At 42.1% G+C, this 22,500-nt stretch overlaps 1 protein-coding gene across 1 annotated transcript in view; it reads left to right on the forward strand.

The window, feature by feature from the left end:
- The window catches only part of mmp23bb (matrix metallopeptidase 23bb), a 17,485-nt gene extending 689 nt beyond the window's left edge, over window positions 1-16,796 (forward strand). The window contains exons 2-8 of the mRNA XM_028573023.1: window positions 1,338-1,423; window positions 3,699-3,838; window positions 5,745-5,912; window positions 7,263-7,427; window positions 10,756-10,866; window positions 11,163-11,286; window positions 16,528-16,796. Coding sequence (XP_028428824.1) covers window positions 1,338-1,423; window positions 3,699-3,838; window positions 5,745-5,912; window positions 7,263-7,427; window positions 10,756-10,866; window positions 11,163-11,286; window positions 16,528-16,720 — 987 coding nt within the window. The 3' untranslated portion in view covers window positions 16,721-16,796. The remainder of the gene's footprint in view (window positions 1-1,337; window positions 1,424-3,698; window positions 3,839-5,744; window positions 5,913-7,262; window positions 7,428-10,755; window positions 10,867-11,162; window positions 11,287-16,527) is intronic.
- Window positions 16,797-22,500: the final 5,704 nt, after the last annotated feature.

Below are 22,500 nucleotides of genomic sequence, written 5' to 3' on the forward strand. Positions count from 1 at the left end.
CCCCAGAGACAGATGAACCAATTAGGATCATCTTTCTGCACAGTGATATGTTAAAGGACTTTTACTGTGAGTGTATGTTATATATATATATATATATATATATATATATATATATATATATATATATATATATATATATATATATATATATATGTGTGTGTGTGTGTGTGTGTGTGTTTGTGTATCTGTGTGTGTGTCTGCATGTGTGTATGTGTGTTTGTTTGTGTGTCTGCGTGTGTTTCTGTGTGTGTGTGTGTTTCTGTTTCTTTATATATATATATATATATATATATATATATATATATATATATATATATATATATATACAGTGTTACATATGTTTCTGCATGTGTGTGTTTCTGCGTGTGTTTCTGCATGTGTGTGTTTCTGCGTGTGTGTGTGTGGTTCTGCATGTGTGTGTTTCTGCGTGTGTGTGTGTGTGTGTGTGTGTGTGTGTGTGTGTGTGTGAATCAAACAAACAATCGGAAAATGCTACAAAACCTTTTAAGGAAGCATTCAAATATGTCAAAAATGGTCAAGAAAACATGTTTTTATGGTTGTAAACTGTCTGACAGAATATTGATTCAGTACTTAATGCTCTCAGTCGGTGTGTGTCTGTGTGTGTGTGTGTGTGTGTCTGTGTGTGTATGTGTGTTCTTATCTGTGACCTTTATTTTGTGAAGTGGAACAGGAAGTGTGGAGACAGGAAGTGAGAGTTGTGGTTCAGGTTCACATGTGTGTTACAGATCTCTCACATCTGTCCTGAATCAGCCCGCTGCCACGTCTCCAACACATCTGCTCAGCTCACAATCTACTACATTACCCACAATCCCTAGCACCACTGCCATGAGAACAGGCCAGTCAGAAGGGAGGGGTGTGTGTGTATATGTGTGTGTGTGTGTCTGTGTGTGTGTGTGTGTGTGTGTGTGTGTGTGTGTGTGTGTGTGTGTGTGTGTGTGTGTGTGTTTCTCTGTGTGTGTGTGTGTTTCTCTGTGTGTGTCTGTATGTGTGTGTGTGTGTGTGTGTGTGTTTAACTGTGTGTGACTGTAGGGGGCTGTTGTCCAGAACATTGTTGCTCTTTATGACCAAGGTTTTGTCTTTTTTTACAGGTTTTATCTCTTTTTCATCAGCGTTTAAATATTTTCCAGTTCCAAGGCTGTTGTTTAGTAAATCTATCTCTGACAGCGCTGTGCTTGGCTTAAAGAAACAATTCAAAAGGGGAACATTATTGAAAAAAAGTCTCTTAAAATGTCCTTCTGGCTTCACAAAGATCTGAAGATAAATCTGAAGATGTGAAGATAAATCTGAAGATGTGAAGATTTGATTGTGTTTTTCAGACGGAGACGTTCAGAGGAACCAGAATCAGACGTTACGCCATCAACCCCGTGGGACACAAGTGGACTCACCACAACATCACATACAGGTAAATACAGGTAACACATACAGGTAAATACATACAGGTAAATACAGGTAACACATACAGTTAAATACATACAGGTAAATACAGGTAACACATACAGGTAAATACAGGTAACACATACACGTAAATACAGGTAACACATACAGGTAAATACATACAGGTAAATACAGGTAAATACAGGTAACACGTACAGGTAAATACATACAGGTAAATACAGGTAACACGTACAGGTAAATAGAGGTAACACATACAGGTAAATACATACAGGTAAATACAGATAAATACAGGTAAATACAGGTAACACATACAGGTAAATACATACAGGTAAATACAGGTAAATACAGGTAACACGTACAGGTAAATACATACAGGTAAATACAGGTAAATGCAGGTAACACGTACAGGTAAATACATACAGGTAAATACAGGTAACACATACAGGTAAATACATACAGGTAAATACAGGTAAACATAGGTAACACATACAGGTAACACATACAGGTAAATACAGGTAAATACATACAGGTAACACATACAGGTAAATACAGGTAAATACATACAGGTAACACATACAGGTAAATACAGGTAACACATACAGGTAAATACATACAGGTAAATACAGGTAACACATACAGGTAAATACAGGTAACACATACAGGTAAATACATACAGGTAAATACAGGTAACACATACAGGTAAATACAGGTAACACATACAGGTAAATACATACAGGTAAATACAGGTAACACGTACAGGTAAATACATACAGGTAAATACAGGTAAATACAGGTAACACATACAGGTAAATACATACAGGTAAATACAGGTAACACATACAGGTAAATACATACAGGTAAATACAGGTAAATACAGGTAACACGTACAGGTAAATACAGGTAAATACAGGTAAATACAGGTAACACATACAGGTAAATACATATAGGTAAATACAGGTAAATACAGGTAACACATACAGGTAACACATACAGGTAAATACAGGTAACACATACAGGTAAATACATACAGGTAACACATACAGGTAAATACATACATTTAAATACAGGTAAATACAGGTAACACGTACAGGTAAATACATACAGGTAAATACAGGTAAATACAGGTAACACGTACAGGTAAATACATACAGGTAAATACAGGTAAATACAGGTAACACATACAGGTACCACATACAAGTAAATACAGGTAACACATACAGGTAAATACAGGTAACACATACAGGTAAATACATACAGGTAAATACAGGTAACACATACAGGTAAATACAGGTAACACATACAGGTAAATACATACATTTAAATACAGGTAAATACAGGTAACACGTACAGGTAAATACATACAGGTAAATACAGGTAAATACAGGTAACACATACAGGTAAATACAGGTAACACATACAGGTAAATACATACAGGTAAATACAGGTAACACATACAGGTAAATACAGGTAACACATACAGGTAAATACATACATTTAAATACAGGTAAATACAGGTAACACGTACAGGTAAATACATACAGGTAAATACAGGTAAATACAGGTAACACGTACAGGTAAATACATACAGGTAAATACAGGTAACACATACAGGTAAATACATACAGGTAAATACAGGTAACACGTACAGGTAAATACAGGTAAATACAGGTAAATACAGGTAACACATACAGGTAAATACATACAGGTAAATACAGGTAAATACAGGTAACACATACAGGTAACACATACAGGTAAATACAGGTAAATACAGGTAACACGTACAGGTAAATACAGGTAACACATACAGGTAAATACAGGTAACACATACAGGTAAATACATACAGGTAAATACAGGTAAATACAGGTAACACATACAGGTAAATACATACAGGTAAATACAGGTAAATACAGGTAACACATAGAGGTAAATACATACAGGTAAATACAAGCAAATACAGGAAACACATACAGGTAAATACAGGTAACACATACAGGTAAATACATACAGGTAAATACAGGGAACACATACAGGTAAATACATACAGGTAAATACAAGTAAATACAGGTAACACATACAGGTAAATCGGGTAACACATAAAGGTAAATACAGGTAAATACAGGTAACACATACAGGTAAATACAGGTAAAACAGGTAAATACATACAGGTAAATATAGGTAACACATACAGGTCTGTCTGTCTGTCTGTCTGTCTGTCTGTCTCTCTTTCTCTGTCTGTCTGTCTCTCTAACATGTCTCTCTAACCTGATTGTCTGTGTCTCAGGATCATACAGTTCCCTAACACTCTGAATGTGGAGGATACCAGGAAAGCCATCAGCATCGCCTTCACCAAGTGGAGCGACGTGTCTCCGCTCAGCTTCACCGAGGTTACCAACCACAACGCTACCACTGACATCACCATCGGTAGGTAGAGATAGACATGACATCACCATCGGTAGGTAGAGGTAGACATGACATCACCATCAGTAGGTAGAGATAGACCTCTGACATCACCATCAGTAGGTAGAGATAGACATGACATCACCATCGGTAGGTAGAGATAGATATGACATCACCATCAGTAGGTAGAGATAGACATGACATCACCATCGGTAGGTATAGATAGACCTCTGACATCACCATCAGTAGGTAGAGATAGACATGACATCACCATCGGTAGGTAGAGATAGACATGACATCACCATGAGTAGATAGAGATAGACATGACATCACCATCGGTAGGTAGAGATAGATATGACATCACCATCACTAGGTAGAGATAGACATGACATCACCATCAGTAGGTAGAGATAGACATGACCTCACCATCGGTAGGTAGAGATAGATATGACATCACCATCGGTAGGTAGAGATAGACCTATGACATCACCATCAGTAGGTAGAGATAGACATGACATCACCATCGGTAGGTAGAGATAGACATGACATCACCATCAGTAGGTAGAGATAGACCTCTGACATCACCATCAGTAGGTAGAGATAGACATTACATCACCATCAGTAGGTAGAGATAGATATGACATCACTATCGGTAGGTAGAGATAGATATGACATCACCATCAGTAGGTAGAGATAGACCTATGACATCACCATCAGTAGGTAGAGATAGACATGACATCACCATCGGTAGGTAGAGATAGACATGACATCACCATCAGTAGGTAGAGATAGACCTCTGACATCACCATCAGTAAGTAGAGATAGACATGACATCACCATCGGTAGGTAGAGATAGATATGACATCACCATTAGTAGGTAGACCTATGAGATGTCATAGACATGACATCACCATCAGTAGGTAGAGATAGACATGACATCACCATCGGTAGGTAGAGATAGACCTCTGACATCACCATCAGTAGGTAGAGATAGACATGACATCACCATCGGTAGGTAGAGATAGACATGACATCACCATCAGTAGGTAGAGATAGACCTCTGACATCACCATCAGTAGGTAGAGATAGACATGACATCACCATCAGTAGGTAGAGATAGATATGACATCCCCATCGGTAGGTAGAGATAGACATGACATCACCATCAGTAGGTAGAGATAGACATGACATCACCATTGGTAGGTAGAGATAGACATGACATCACCATCAGTAGGTAGAGATAGACCTCTGACATCACCATCAGTAGGTAGAGATAGACCTCTTTCCAAACAAAATGTAAAGTGTGTCTCTCACAGAGTGTGTGTGTGTTTGTGTGTCTGTGTTTGTCTGTGTGTGTGTGTGTGTGTGTGTGTGTGTGTGTCTGTGTGTCTGTGTCCCTGTGTGTGTGAGTGTTTCTGTGTCTGTGTTTGTCTGTGGATGTGTGTGTGTGTGTGTCTCTGTCTCTGTGTCTCCCTGTGTTTGGGTGTGTCTCTCTGTTTGTCTCTGTGTGTGTGTGTGTGTGTGTGTGTGTGTGTGTGTGTGTGTGTGTGTGTGTCTGTGTGTGCGTGTATCTCCCTGTGTTTGGTTGTGTCTCTCTGTGTGTCTCTGTGTGTGTGTCTCTGTGTGTCTCTGTGATCCTCTCTGTGTGTGTCTCTGTGTGTGTGTGTCTCTGTGTGTGTCTCTGTTTGTGTCTCTGTGTGTGTGTCTCTGTGTCTCTGTATGTGTGTCTCTGTGTGTGTGTCTCTGTGTGTGTGTGTCTCTGTGTGCCTGTGTGTGTGTGTCTCTGTGTGTGTGTCTTTGTGTGTGTGTGTCTCTGTGTGCCTGTGTGTGTGTCTCTCTGTGTCTATGTGTGTGTCTCTCTCTCTGTGTCTCTGTGTGTCTCTGTGTGTGTGTGTCTCTGTGTGTCTCTATGTGTGTTGGGGTGCGTTAGGTTTCTACACCTTCAACCACACTGACTGCTGGGCGTCTCCCCTCCACCCGTGTTTCGACGGTCTGAACGGCGAGCTGGCTCACGCCTTCCTGCCGCCGCGAGGAGAAATACACTTCGACAACCACGAGTTCTGGATCCTCGGCAAGTCCCGCTTCAGCTGGAAACAAGGTACCAGTACTGCAGTATCATCGGCACGAGTACTACAAGGTACCGCTACTGCAGTACCATCAGCACGAGTACTACAAGGTACCGCTACTGCAGTACCATCAGCACGAGTACTACGAGTTAATCCCTTCTTTATTGAGAATACAAATATACAAACAAACAAGCTGACAACACAGCTTCTTCCTCGGGTTGAGCGAGGCATCACGCCACTTCTGTTTCCCTCTAGGTCAGGGGTCTTCAACGTTTTTTAGACCAAGGACCCCTTAACTGAAAGAGGGACGGAGCAGGGACCCCCTACTATATATAGTCTATAAAATGAAGTTGCATGTTAAATTGGGCCTACAATAACGTGTAGGGCAGCCTAATGCCTTTATACATACATGTTTTGCCTAGAATACTAAGCTATTAAAATGGCCTAATGATTGTTGGGATGATTTTATAAATCATGTTTTTATGTTAAAAAAGTGAATCCTTAGGATGAACTGGATCTGGGGATGGATATCTGAGTGACTACATTACCTATAGGCCAGTAAGCCTGTCATCAGTGGGGATTTATATTTACTAATAAAATGTTAGATTCATGTTAAGACTTTTTTAATTTTTGAAAAAACGCAATAATTTGGAGGCCCTGCATTGACTCTGAGGACCCCCTAGGGGTCCCGGACCACATGTTGAAGATCCCTGCACTGGATAATACGTTAGCCAATATGTGACGAGTCAGCCAGCCTTCCAAAATAAAGCAAGGAAATAGTAGGAGGATGAACTAGCCCAATCAAAACATTTTATGTCACAAAAAAAACACAATTTAATATTTTGGCTGGTGGGTGGATTCTGTCTGTCTCTCTGTCTGTCTAGTCACCACTAGGGCCACTCATATCTGACCCAGGTTGGATTATTTTAACCCAGCAGGTGTAAGAGTGAGAGTACTGATTGTCATTAAACACTAGTGTGTGTGTGCAGGTGTTTGGATACTTGATAGTAGTATTAGTACAAGTATGGGAGTACAGGTGTGTGTAGTAGTAGGGAAGATGTTTGTTGAATAAGTGAATTTGTGGTGTCTTGTAATCCCATGTGGGATGGACCAAGATGTTTGGCATGACACAGAAATAAAATATAACTAACTAACTAAGTAGTAGTATTGGAGTACAGGTGTGTATAGTAGTAGTAGTATTGGAGTACAGGTGTGTATAGTAGTAGTAGTATTGGAGTACAGGTGTGTGTGTGTGTGTGTGTGTGTGTGTGTGTGTGTGTGTGTGTGCAGGTGTGTGTAGTAGTAGTAGTATTGGAGTACAGGTGTGTGTAGTAGTAGTACTATTGGAGTACAGGTGTGTGTGTGTGTGTGTGTGTGTACAGGTGTGTGGCTCAACGACCTGGTTCAGGTAGCGGCCCATGAGATCGGTCACGCTCTGGGCCTGTGGCACTCCAGAGACCCCGAGGCCCTGATGCACCCGAACGCCACGTACACGGGCCAGAGGAACATCGCCCAGGACGACGTGTGGGGCATCCAGAGGCTCTACGGTAAGATACACACAAGATACACACCGCTAATGGTCTGTGTGGGGCATCCAGAGGCCCTACGGTAAGATACACACCGCTAATGGTCTGTGTGGGGCATCCAGAGGCTCTACGGTAAGATACACACAAGATACACACCGCTAATGGTCTGTGTGGGACATCCAGAGGCCCTACGGTAAGATACACACAAGATACACACCGCTAATGGTCTGTGTGGGGCATCCAGAGGCTCTACGGTAAGATACACACAAGATACACACCGCTAATGGTCTGTGTGGGACATCCAGAGGCTCTACGGTAAGATACACACAAGATACACACCGCTAATGGTCTGTGTGGGACATCCAGAGGCTCTACGGTAAGATACACACCGCTAATGGTCTGTGTGGGACATCCAGAGGCTTCTGTAAGATACACACAAGATACACAATGGTCTAATGGTCTGTGTGGGGCATCCAGAGGATACACACGCTAATGGTCTGTGGGATATCACACAAGATACACACCGCTAATGGTCTGTGTGGGACATCCAGAGGCTCTACGGTAAGATACACACCGCTAATGGTCTGTGTGGGACATCAAGAGGCTCTACGGTAAGATACACACCGCTAATGGTCTGTGTGGGGCATCAAGAGGCTCTACGGTAAGATACACACCGCTAACGGTGCGCTAACCCAGTGATTTTCAACCACTGTGCCGCCGCGGCACACTAGTGTGCCGTGAGAGATCGTCCTGTGTGCCGTGGGAAATTATCAGATTTTACTCAATTGGTCCAACAACTTTTTTTATTGAGTTACTGCAAATAATTTTCCATTGTTGCGCATCTGTGCCTCAATGTGATGACTGGCAGAGAAATTAAATACTATTCTGTGTCACTAGGTGGCAGTATAGCGCAATAATGACCTCGTTGATTTAAGACAATAGAATTACTGCCGGCAGGGCGGTAATGTTGTGACCAAAATCTGAGAGTGTGCGTCTGAATTTTACATCCAGTCGCACATGTGCGACCAGTAAATTTGCTCCTTTTTTTACACGTTAAACGTTGACATTTCGGTACCTGAGAGCTCGTAAGAGCAAGCTTATCTGTCCTCTCTGAAAGATGACAGAGAGCAGAGCTCTGACACACACTCTGGCACACACTCGCACACACTCGAACACATGCACACACGCACACACTCGCACACACACGCACACACTCGCACACACACGCATACACTCGCACACACACACACACACACACACACACACAGACACACAGACACACACACACATACAGACACACACACACACACAGACACACATACACACACACACACAGACACGCACACACAGACACACACACACACACACACACAGACACAGATGTACACACACACACACACACACACAGAGACACACACAGACACAGACACGCGTTACACTTCCTCGGAGCCGAGCAGGCATGGCGGTGGTTTCTATGCCCTGGTGACTGACTGACAGGCTGAGGTTCTTTATTTCTACAGCACCTTTTGGTTGTGACCCTAAAATGTTCAGTTGGGGGCCACTGTGCTCCTAGTGAAAAAAGGGAGTCTGGATCATCGATGTGAGCAGTAGGGCCGAGATCATCGATGTGAGCAGGAGGGTTGAGATCATCGATGTGAGCAGTAGGGCCGAGATCATCGATGTGAGCAGTAGGGTTGAGATCATCGATGTGAGCAGTAGGGTTGAGATCATCGATGTGAGCAGTAGGGTTGAGATCATCGATGTGAGCAGTAGGGCCGAGATCATCGATGTGAGCAGTAGGGTTGAGATCATCGATGTGAGCAGTAGGGCCGAGATCATCGGCCGTGAGCATCGAGATCATCGATGTGAGCAGTAGGGCCGAGATCATCGATGAGCAGTAGGGTTGAGATCAGTATGGAGCAGTAGGGCGAGATCATCGATGTGAGCAGTAGGGCCGAGATCATCGATGTGAGCAGTAGGGTTGAGATCATCGATGTGAGCAGTAGGGCCGAGATCATCGATGTGAGCAGTAGGGCCGAGATCATCGATGTGAGCAGGAGGGTTGAGATCATCGATGTGAGCAGGAGGTTGAGCGATGTGAGCAGTAGGGCCGAGATCATCGATGTGAGCAGTAGGGTTGAGATCATCGATGTGAGCAGTGAGCAGATCATCGGGCAGTGGGTTGAGATCATCGATGTGAGCAGGAGGGTTGAGATCATCGATGTGAGCAGTAGGGCCGAGATCATCGATGTGAGCAGTAGGGCCGAGATCATCGATGTGAGCAGTAGGGTTGAGATCATCGATGTGAGCAGTAGGGTTGAGATCATCGATGTGAGCAGTAGGGTTGAGATCATCGATGTGAGGTTACGATGTGTTGTGTCTGGTTGGTGCTGCGGGATTCTTTTAATGTAAAAACTGGGCCGTGGCTCAAAAAAGGTTAAAAACCCACACCGCTAACACTCTGTGTGTGTGTGTGTGTGTGTGTGTGTGTGTGTGTGTGTGTGTCTGTGTGTGTGTGTGTGTGTGTGTGTGTCTCTGTGTGTCTGTGTGTGTGTCTGTGTGTGTGTGTGTGTGTGTGTGTGTCTGTGTGTCTGTGTGTGTGTCTGTGTGTCTGTCTGTGTGTGTGTGTGTGTGTGTGTGTGTGTGTGTGTGTGTGTCTCTGTGGGTCTGTGTGTCTCTGTGTGTGTGTGTGTGTGTGTGTGTGTGTGTGTGTGTGTGTGTGTGTGTGTGTCTGTGTGTGTGTGTGTGTGTGTGTGTGTGTCTCTGTGTGTGTGTGTGTCTCTGTGTATGTGTGTGTGTGTGTGTGTGTGTCTCTGTGGGTCTGTGTGTCTCTGTGTGTGTCTGTGTGTGTATGTGTGTGTGTGTGTGTGTGTGTGTGTGTATGTCTCTGTGTATGTATGTGTGCGTGTGTGTGTGTGTGTGTCTGTGTGTCTGTCTGTGTGTGTGTGTGTGTGTGTGTGTGTGTGTGTGTGTGTGTGTGTCTGTTTGTCTGTCTGTGTGTGTGTGTGTGTGTGTGTGTGTGTGTGTGTGTGTGTCTCTGTGGGTCTGTGTGTCTCTGTGTGTGTCTGTGTGTGTGTGTGTGTGTGTGTGTGTGTGTGTGTGTGTGTGTATGTCTCTGTGTATGTATGTGTGCGTGTGTGTGTGTGTGTGTCTCTGTGTGTGTGTGTCTCTGTGTATGTGTGTGTGTGTGTGTGTGTGTGTGTGTGTGTGTGTGTGTGTGTCTGTGTGTGTGTGTGTGTGTGTGTGTGTGTGTGTGTGTGTGTGTGTGTGTGTGTGTGTGTGTGTGTGTCTCTGTGTATGTGTGTGTGTGTGTGTGTGTGTGTGTGTGTGTGTGTGTGTGTGTCTGCAGGCTGTCTGGATAAGAAGAGAGTGTGTGATGCGTGGGCTCGTCTCGGTCTCTGTGAGCGCAGGAAGATCTTCATGAAGAAGAACTGTCCTCGCCGCTGTGACCTCTGCTACGGTGAGAAGCCTGTCTCACTCTCTGCTGTCTCACAGAAACCTGTCTCTCTCTCTGTCTCACTCTCTGCTGTCTCACAGAAACCTGTCTCTCTCTCTCTGTCTTACCTCCTGTCATACAGAAACCTGTCTCTCTCTCTCTGTCTCACCTCCTGTCTTACATAAACCTGTCTCTCTCTCTCTCTCTGTCTCACCTCCTGTCATACAGAAACCTGTCTCTCTCTTCTCTGTCTCTCTTCACTCTCTGCTGTCTCACTTCCTGTCTTACAGAAACCTGTCTCTCTCTCCCTCCTCTTCCAGAGCCTCTGGAGGCGGTTGCCACGCCAACCCCTCCTCCGGCGAATGTGAAGATGAAGATGGTTCCTCGGGGGAAGGTGATCGGTTTCCGCTGCGGAACCAAAACCTCCCGCTCAGCTAAAGTCAGGTCAGACACACACACACACACACACAGAGACACACACACACACACACACAGACACACACACACACACACACACACACACACACACACACACACACACAGACACACACATGCAATACATGAAAGTGTTGAGTTATGAGATCATATGAAAGTGTTGAGTTATGAGATCATATGAAAGTGTTGAGTTATTAGATCACATGAAAGTGTTGAGTTATGAGATCACATGAAAAAGTTGAGTTATGAGATCATATAAAAGTGTTGAGTTATGAGATCATATGAAAGTGTTGAGTTATGAGATCACATGAAAGTGTTGAGTTATGAGATCATATAAAAGTGTTGAGTTATGAGATCACATGAAAGTGTTGTTGAGTTATGAGATCATATGAAAGTGTTGAGTTATGAGATCATATGAAAGTGTTGAGTTATGAGATCACATGAAAGTGTTGAGTTATGAGATCATATAAAAGTGTTGAGTTATGAGATCATATGAAAGTGTTGAGTTATGAGATCACATGAAAGTGTTGAGTTATGAGATCATATAAAAGTGTTGAGTTATTAGATCACATGAAAGTGTTGAGTTATGAGATCACATGAAAGTGTTGAGTTATGAGATCATATAAAAGTGTTGTTATGAGATCACATGAAAGTGTTGTTGAGTTATGAGATCACATGAAAGTGTTGTTGAGTTTTGAGATCACATGAAAGTGTTGAGTTATGAGATCACATGAAAGTGTTGAGTTATGAGATCATATGAAAGTGTTGTTGAGTTATGAGATCACATGAAAGTGTTGAGTTATGAGATCACATGAAAGTGTTGTTGAGTTATGAGATCACATGAAAGTGTTGAGTTATGAGATCACATGAAAGTGTTGAGTTATGAGATCATATGAAAGTGTTGAGTTATGAGATCATATGAAAGTGTTGAGTTATGAGATCATATGAAAGTGTTGAGTTATGAGATCATATGAAAGTGTTGAGTTATGAGATCACATGAAAGTGTTGAGTTATGAGATCATATGAAAGTGTTGAGTTATGAGATCATATGAAAGTGTTGAGTTATGAGATCATATGAAAGTGTTGAGTTATGAGATCATATGAAAGTGTTGAGTTATGAGATCATATGAAAGTGTTGAGTTATGAGAGCATATGAAAGTGTTGAGTTATGAGATCATATGAAAGTGTTGTTGAGTTATGAGATCACATGAAAGTGTTGAGTTATGAGATCATATGAAAGTGTTGTTGAGTTATGAGATCACATGAAAGTGTTGAGTTATGAGATCATATGAAAGTGTTGAGTTATGAGATCACATGAAAGTGTTGAGTTATGAGATCACATGAAAGTGTTGAGTTATGAGATCACATGAAAGTGTTGTTGAGTTATGAGATCACATGAAAGTGTTGAGTTATGAGATCACATGAAAGTGTTGAGTTATGAGATCACATGAAAGTGTTGTTGAGTTATGAGATCATATGAAAGTGTTGAGTTATGAGATCACATGAAAGTGTTGAGTTATGAGATCATATGAAAGTGTTGAGTTATGAGATCATATGAAAGTGTTGAGTTATGAGATCACATGAAAGTGTTGTTGAGTTATGAGATCACATGAAAGTGTTGAGTTATGAGATCATATAAAAGTGTTGTTATGAGATCACATGAAAGTGTTGTTGAGTTATGAGATCACATGAAAGTGTTGTTGAGTTTTGAGATCACATGAAAGTGTTGAGTTATGAGATCACATGAAAGTGTTGTTGAGTTATGAGATCACATGAAAGTGTTGAGTTATGAGATCACATGAAAGTGTTGAGTTATGAGATCATATGAAAGTGTTGAGTTATGAGATCATATGAAAGTGTTGAGTTATGAGATCATATGAAAGTGTTGAGTTATGAGATCATATGAAAGTGTTGAGTTATGAGATCACATGAAAGTGTTGAGTTATGAGATCACATGAAAGTGTTGAGTTATGAGATCACATGAAAGTGTTGAGTTATGAGATCACATGAAAGTGTTGAGTTATGAGATCATATGAAAGTGTTGAGTTATGAGATCATATGAAAGTGTTGAGTTATGAGAGCATATGAAAGTGTTGAGTTATGAGATCATATGAAAGTGTTGTTGAGTTATGAGATCACATGAAAGTGTTGAGTTATGAGATCACATGAAAGTGTTGAGTTATGAGATCACATGAAAGTGTTGTTGAGTTATGAGATCATATGAAAGTGTTGAGTTATGAGATCACATGAAAGTGTTGAGTTATGAGATCACAAGAAAGTGTTGTTGAGTTATGAGATCACATGAAAGTGTTGAGTTATGAGATCACATGAAAGTGTTGAGTTATGAGATCACATGAAAGTGTTGTTGAGTTATGAGATCATATGAAAGTGTTGAGTTATGAGATCACATGAAAGTGTTGAGTTATGAGATCATATGAAAGTGTTGAGTTATGAGATCATATGAAAGTGTTGAGTTATGAGATCACATGAAAGTGTTGTTGAGTTATGAGATCACATGAAAGTGTTGAGTTATGAGATCATATGAAAGTGTTGAGTTATGAGATCATATGAAAGTGTTGAGTTATGAGATCATATGAAAGTGTTGAGTTATGAGATCATATGAAAGTGTTGAGTTATGAGAGCATATGAAAGTGTTGAGTTATGAGATCATATGAAAGTGTTGTTGAGTTATGAGATCACATGAAAGTGTTGAGTTATGAGATCATATGAAAGTGTTGAGTTATGAGATCACATGAAAGTGTTGAGTTATGAGATCATATGAAAGTGTTGAGTTATGAGATCACATGAAAGTGTTGAGTTATGAGATCATATGAAAGTGTTGAGTTATGAGATCACATGAAAGTGTTGAGTTATGAGATCACATGAAAGTGTTGTTGAGTTATGAGATCACATGAAAGTGTTGTTGAGTTATGAGATCACATGAAAGTGTTGAGTTATGAGATCATATGAAAGTGTTGAGTTATGAGATCACATGAAAGTGTTGAGTTATGAGATCACATGAAAGTGTTGAGTTATGAGATCATATGAAAGTGTTGAGTTATGAGATCATATGAAAGTGTTGAGTTATGAGATCATATGAAAGTGTTGAGTTATGAGATCATATGAAAGTGTTGAGTTATGAGATCACATGAAAGTGTTGAGTTATGAGATCATATGAAAGTGTTGAGTTATGAGATCACATGAAAGTGTTGAGTTATGAGATCACATGAAAGTGTTGAGTTATGAGATAATATGAAAGTGTTGAGTTATGAGATCACATGAAAGTGTTGAGTTATGAGATCACATGAAAGTGTTGAGTTATGAGATCATATGAAAGTGTTGAGTTATGAGATCATATGAAAGTGTTGAGTTATGAGATCATATGAAAGTGTTGAGTTATGAGATCATATGAAAGTGTTGAGTTATGAGATCATATGAAAGTGTATGAAAGTGTTGAGTTATGAGATCACATGAAAGTGTATGAAAGTGTTGAGTTATGAGATCACATGAAAGTGTTGAGTTATGAGATCATATGAAAGTGTATGAAAGTGTTGAGTTATGAGATCACATGAAAGTGTATGAAAGTGTTGAGTTATGAGATCATTGTGGAGGGACTGTTGTTATATTCTCAGAGACGTCTCTGATGATGTCCTCCTGTGTTTGCTGCAGCTGGTATAAGGTGTGTGTATCTGTGTATGTGTATCTGTGTGTGTGTGTGTGTATATGTGTATATCTGTCTGTGTGCATCTGTGTGTGTGTATCTGTGTGTGTGTATCTGTGTGTATCTGTGTGTGCATCTGTGTATCTGTGTGTGTATCTCTGTGTGTGATCTGTGTGTATCTGTGTGTATATCTGTGTGTATGTATCTGTGTGTATCTGTGTGTGTGTGTGTGTCTGTGTTTATCTGTGTGCGTGTATCTGTGTGTGTATCAGTATGTGTGTATGTATCTGTGTGTGTGTATCTGTGTGTGTATCTGTATCTGTGTGTGTGTATCTGTGTATCTGTGTATCTGTGTGTGTATCTGTATCTGTGTGTGTGTATCTGTGTGTGTATCTGTGTGTATCTGTGTTTATATCTGTGTGTATGTATCTGTGTTTATCTGTGTGTATCTGTGTGTGTGTATCTGTGTGTCTATCTGTATGTGTGTATGTATCTGTGTGTGTGTATCTGTGTATCTGTGTATCTGTGTGTGTATCTGTATCTGTGTGTGTGTATCTGTGTGTATCTGTGTGTATATCTGTGTGTATGTATCCGTGTGTATCTGTGTGTGTGTATCTGTGTTTCTATCTGTATGTGTGTATGTATCTGTGTGTGTGTATCTGTGTATCTGTGTATCTGTGTGTGTATCTGTGTGTGTGTATCTGTGTATCTGTGTATCTGTGTGTGTATCTGTGTGTGTGTATCTGTGTGTGTGTATCTCTGTGTGTGATCTGTGTGTATATCTGTGTGTATATATCTGTGTGTATCTGTGTGTGTGTATCTGTGTGTGTATCTGTATGTGTGTATGTATCTGTGTGTGTGTATCTGTGTGTGTATCTGTATGTGTGTATTTATCTGTGTGTGTATCTGTGTGTGTGTATCTCTGTGTGTGATCTGTGTGTATCTGTGTGTATGTATCTGTGTGTATGTATCTGTGTGTGTGTGTGTGTGTGTGTGTGTATCTGTGTGTGTATCTGTGTGTGTATCTGTGTGTATGTGTGTGTGTGTGTGTATCTGTGTGTGTGTGTGTGTGTCTCTGTGTGTGTCTGTGTATGTATCTGTGTGTGTGTATCTGTGTGTGTGTCTGTGTGTGTGTGTGTGTGTGTATCTGTGTGTGTGTATCTGTGTGTATCTGTGTGTGTATCTGTGTGTATGTATCTGTGTGTGTGTGTGTGTGTCTGTGTATCTGTGTGTATGTATCCGTGTGTGTGTGTGTGTGTGTGTGTGTCTGTGTGTATCTGTGTGTATCTGTGTGTGTGTGTGTGTATCTGTGTGTATGTATCTGTGTGTGTATCTGTGTGTGTATATGTATGTATGTGTGTGTGTGTGTGTGTCTGTGTGTATCTGTGTGTGTGTATCTGTGTGTGTATCTGTGTGTATGTATCTGTGTGTGTGTGTGTGTGTGTGTATCTGTGTGTGTGTATCTGTGTGTGTATCTGTGTGTATGTATCTGTGTGTGTGTATGTATCTGTGTGTATCTGTGTGTGTGTATCTGTGTGTGTGTATCTGTGTGAACCCTCTCTGATGTTGTCCTCCTGTGTGTACTACAGCTGGTATAAGGACGGGGAGCGTATCGTGTCCTCTGTCCCCGGCTACATCGTGCTGAAGGACAGAGACCTCCGCATCGTGGCCAACGAGTTCAACGAGGGCGTCTACACCTGCCGCGTCCATCGCCGTGGAGACACCACGTCCACCAACTCCTGGGTCATCCGCCTGAAACCGGAGACACCGTCCAACAGCTGAGGATGCTGGGACACAGGACACAGAGACACAGAGACATAGAGACACAGAGACACAGGACACAGAGACACAGAGACACAGAGACACAGGACACAGGACAGAGAGACACAGAGACACAGAGACATAGAGACACAGGACACATAGACACAGAGACATAGAGACACAGGACACAGGACAGAGAGACACAGGACACAGAGACACAGAGACACAGGACACAGGACAGAGAGACACAGAGACACAGAGACATAGAGACACAGGACACAGGACAGAGAGACACAGAGACACAGAGACACAGAGACATAGAGACACAGGACACAGAGACACAGAGACACAGAGACATAGAGACACAAGACACAGGACATAGATACACAGGACACAGGACATAGAGACACAGGACACAGGAGACAGAGAAACAGGACACAGAGACACAGGACACAGAGACACAGAGACACAGAGACACAGAGACACAGGACACAGGACAGAGAGACACAGAGACATAGAGACACAGGAACACAGGACACAGAGACACAGAGACACAGAGACACAGGACAGAGAGACACAGAGACATAGAGACACAGGAACACAGGACACAGAGACATAGAGACATAGAGACACAGGACACAGGACACAGGACATAGATACACAGGACACAGGACACAGGACATAGAGACACAGGACACAGGAGACAGAGACACAGAGACACAGAGACACAGAGACACAGGACACAGAGACATAGAGACACAGGACACAGGACATAGATACACAGGACACAGGACATAGAGACACAGGACACAGGACAGAGAGACACAGAGACACAGAGACACAGAGACACAGAGACATAGAGACACAGAGACACAGAGACATAGAGACACAGGACACAGGACATAGATACACAGGACACAGGACATAGAGACACAGGACACAGGAGACAGAGACACAGGAGACAGAGACACAGGACACAGAGACACAGGACACAGAGACACAGAGACACAGAGACACAGAGACATAGAGACACAGAGACATAGAGACACAGGACACAGAGACACAGAGACAGAGACACAGGATACAGGACATAGATACACAGGACACAGGACATAGAGACACAGGAGACAGAGACACAGGACACAGAGACATAGAGACACAGGACACAGGAGACAGAGACACAGGACACATAGACATAGAGACACAGGACATAGAGACACAGGACACAGGAGACAGAGACATAGAGACACAGGACACAGGACACAGGACACAGGAGACAGGACACAGAGACATAGAGACACAGGACACAGGAGACAGAGACAGAGGACACAGAGACATAGAGACACACAGGACACAGAGGTCCAGGCCCGACGCACAGAGACGCAGATTAAGGATCAGTTTAAGAAGCTTCACCAGTTTCTAGAAGAGGAAGAGGAGGCCAGGATGGCTGCACTGAGGGAGGAAGAGGAGCAGAAGAGTCAGAGGATGAAGGAGAAGATGGAGGCTCTGAGCAGAGAGATAGCAGCTCTTTCAGACACAGTCAGAGCCACAGAGGAGCAGCTGGGAGCTGAAGACGTCTCATTCCTGATCAACTACAAGGCTGCAGTGGAGAGAGTCCAGCAGAGCCCCCTGCTGGAGGACCCACAGCTGCTCTCAGGAGCTCTGATAGACGAGGCCAAACACCTGGGACACCTGAGCTTCAACATCTGGAACAAGATGAAGGACATGGTCTCCTACTATCCTCTGGTTCTGGACCCAAACACTGCTGGTACATATCTCACCCTGTCTGAAGATCTGACCAGTGTGACATGGGGAGGAGAGGAACAGCAGCTTCCTGATAATCCAGAGAGGATTGATGGTTACTGGTCTGTCCTGGGCTCTGAGGGCTTTAACTCAGGGACTCACAGCTGGGATGTCGAGGTTGGAGACAGTACATACTGGGTACTGGGTGTGTTAGCAGAGTCTGTCCAGAGGAAGGGACTCATACGGTCTGGATTATGGGCAATATATTTCTCTGGAGGTAAATACTCAGCATGGTCTCCATCAGCTCCAGTCACTGATCTCCCGTTTGAGAAGCAGCTCCAGAGGATCAGAGTGACTCTGGACTGGAACAGAGGAAATCTGTTGTTCTCTGATCCTGATACTAACACACACATACACACCTTCACACACACTTTCACTGAGAGGATGTTTCCATACATTAACACTCAGGATAATCTGAAGATATCACCACTGAAAGTCTGTGTGACAAAACAACAGGTCTGATAGAGTTTTAGGGTGGTGATAATAATAGTAAACAACTACTCATTTCTTCAACCTTAATGTGTTCCATCTTTTTATGTAGAAATAATATCTGAACTGAATGATAAAATTAAGTTCAAACTTTATATCGGCAGCAGCAAACGGTAACAGGAGTCAGCAGATTAAATATGAAAGAATATAAACAGAATAATGGTTGTAAATATAAAGAGTAGTAAAGAGTAGGAGACTGATGGTAATCTGAAGATATCATCACTGAAGTTCTGTGTGACAAAACAACATGTCTGATGGAGTCTGTAGTTTTAGGGGGGTGATAATAATCAACATGGCATCATGACTTTGCGTAAATAAACACGGCACTTTCATAAAGCCAAATGGCGTGTTATTGTACGCATTTTCAGCTATCCACGTGTATGCCTACGCTGTATACAGCCGATGTAAACACACTCGCAATGTAGGTCAATGGCGGCCGATTTGCGTTGATATACACGCAAAAATGCGATTATGCGTCTTGATAACACGCAAAAACGGAATACAAATTCGATTCTCTTTGGAAAAAAATGTCATCATTTTTGGCAAGTTTCTGTCGCCTTTTGACATTTTTGTCTCTTTTTACGAGTTTTATTACCGACAATTTTTCTGATGTTTTTACCGCTTTTTTAAAATCCATGCAGACATGCCCCCCCCCCCCTCCCTAGATAGTTGGAGATCTCAACCCCCCCAATGTTGAAGCCAAAAATACCCCTTTGCCTTCTGTCTCCATTTTACATAGTTGTGATTGTTTTAGTGTTTAATGTCTATGTGTAGTTTGATGCAAGTCATTATTTTGAGATTATAACAGCAGGGTTCGACATAAGCAACGAAGGCCCGATGGCCCGGGACAGTAAGACTGTATGTCGGGCAAGTTGATTGGCCAGCCAATCAAAGTGAGGAGTCAGTTCCTTGTAATTTGATGCTAACGTTGGGTGCAACTCTATCTTGTGTTTAATGTATTTGTCTTTTGACATTAATAAATGTCTGTGGTGTGAAATAAAAGCAATCTTGATAATTGGTAACATTCAGCAGAAAGGGAACTGAACTCTGTTTAGTAGCACACAGACACACACAGACACACACACACACACACACACACACACACACACACACACACACACACACACACACACAGACACACACACAGACACACACAGACACTCACACGCACTCACAGACACACACACACACGTGTGAATGAAGAAAAGAAACCACTGGGAGGTGCTGTGGTGTGTTTACACATTAAATGTGTTAATTATTAATCATTAAAGAGTCTCCATTCTGCTGTTTCTGACTACTTTTACTTTTTCAGAACAATAATAAACAAGAGAGTCAGTTTTAAACAGCTCTGTCTTTATTTCCGGACATCAGGAAGCAAAGAGTATCAGGAGAACAACCATCAGACCATTTCAGAAACAAGTTCAAACTGGATGTTTAGTTACCATCACCAAAGCCACCAGACTCCATGTAAATAATCAGGACTTTTAGCGTGTATAGAGCCAGCATATCTCCACCAGACTCCATGTAAATAATCAGGACTTTTAGCGTGTATAGAGCCAGCATATCTCCACCAGACTCCATGTAAATAATCAGGACTTTTAGCGTGTATAGAGCCAGCATATCTCCACCAGACTCCATGTAAATAATCAGGACTTTTAGCGTGTATAGAGCCAGCATATCTCCACCAGACTCCATGTAAATAATCAGGACTTTTAGCGTGTAACGTTTTCGGAGCATCAGAGAGAAGCGCCGGCATCTAAGCAGCACCTAAATAAGGCACCGAAATCCGTGTTGCTATTGGGTCCGGTAGATAACGGTGGTTAAAGCACCGGTGGCGTATTAGCACCGGGTCTGTGCAGGTTTGATGGATCGCGTACAAACCAATAGGGTGTCGGAATGACTGTAAATACTTCTCATCCAACCACAATCACATTCACTCTCTCCAGATGGAGCGATCTGGATAGGTTTTTTGTGTGTGTTTTTTTAACGATGACGAGCCGGAATGAAAACAAGCCGAACTGAAATATGAGTAACGAGGCTATTTTTAAAATGTAAGGAGTAGAAGTAAAAAGTATGCTGTAAAATAATTACTCCAGTAAAGTATAGATACCCAATATTTCTACTTAAGTAAGGTAACGAAGTATTTGTACTTCGTTACTTGACACCTCTGATGTAGTCGAACCTTTAAGTGAACAACTCTTATTAATAATCAAAAGAATGTAACCGCTAATGAAGTTTACTTTCAACCATCAAAACTCGTTAATCGCCTGAAACTCCGTGATGAGAGGAAATAACAGGAAGATATTTGGCTGATAGGAGGAGGTTAACAGGCTCTAGGGGAGGCTCCGAGGACCCCCCAGGGGTCCCGGACCACCTGTTGGAGATTCCTGGCTGAGACCCTTTCGGCCAAATTGGACAACAAACACTCAAGTTACAACTTCTTCTTCGTTCATCGATGAATGCTCAAAATGGCCGCCACGCCCACGCCGCTGGACGACAACTCAAGCTTTTAATAACTCTTCATTGTAAAGGTGTTGAGATGGCAAAAAATGAATTTGAAGTTGATCGGATGAAATCTCTAGGAGGAGTTCGTTAAAGTATAGCAGCTTGACTTTTAGGCCTACTTCCTGTTACCACTAGGGGGCGCTATGACTTTGAGTCAGTACCGGCCTGTAGATATCGTCAGGGTTGGACTCTTATGAATCCTGAAAAGTTTCGACCCAATTGGTCAATGTACACTCAAGTTACACCCACTTCCTGTTCCAATGGCCCCCTACATGAAGTTGGTCCTCTATAAATTGCATATTTTTTTTAGCTATTACAATTCTTTTAACAACTTTTCATCTTTAACGTCTTAAGATGGCACAGACCGAGTTTGAAGTTGATCGGAAGAAATCTCTAGGAGGAGTTCGTTAAAGTACGACAAGTGGAAATGGCCAAAATCGCACTAATTTCGAACTTTGAAATCAAAATGGCGGACTTCCTATTGGGTTTAGGGTATGGCTCTAATGAAGTTTTTTGTACATCTTGACATGTTACATATGTGTACCAAGTTTCGTGAGTCTACGTTAAACGCACTGCAGGGGCTCAATTTTTTTAACTTTCTAGGGGGCGCTAGCGAGCCATTTTTGTGCGCCTATTCCCGAAACCTTTAAAATACGTAAATTCTCACCAGACTTGATGCGGCCGCCAAATTTGGTGAGTTTTTGAATATGTTAAGCCCCTCAAAAAGCCAATTCATTTGACAGGAAAATAATAATAATTCCTTCAGTTTCAATAGGGCCTTCGGGCCTGTCGGTGCTCGGGATCTAAAGATGAAATAAACTCCTCCTGACCCGTGACAACCAACAGCACCATTTAATGGTAGGCCTACTGTGTGTCCTTACAAGGCTGCTTTCTGCTGGAAATTCTTATTTGTGTCAATATGGCTCGGCTTCTTTCTTGTTTTTAAGTAAATACTTGGCCTACATTCTGAAATACATGCAGATATGCAGGCATGAGTAAATAAA

This window comes from Perca flavescens, chromosome 3 (genome assembly GCF_004354835.1).
Source record: "Perca flavescens isolate YP-PL-M2 chromosome 3, PFLA_1.0, whole genome shotgun sequence".
Classification (NCBI taxonomy): Eukaryota; Metazoa; Chordata; class Actinopteri; order Perciformes; family Percidae; genus Perca; species Perca flavescens.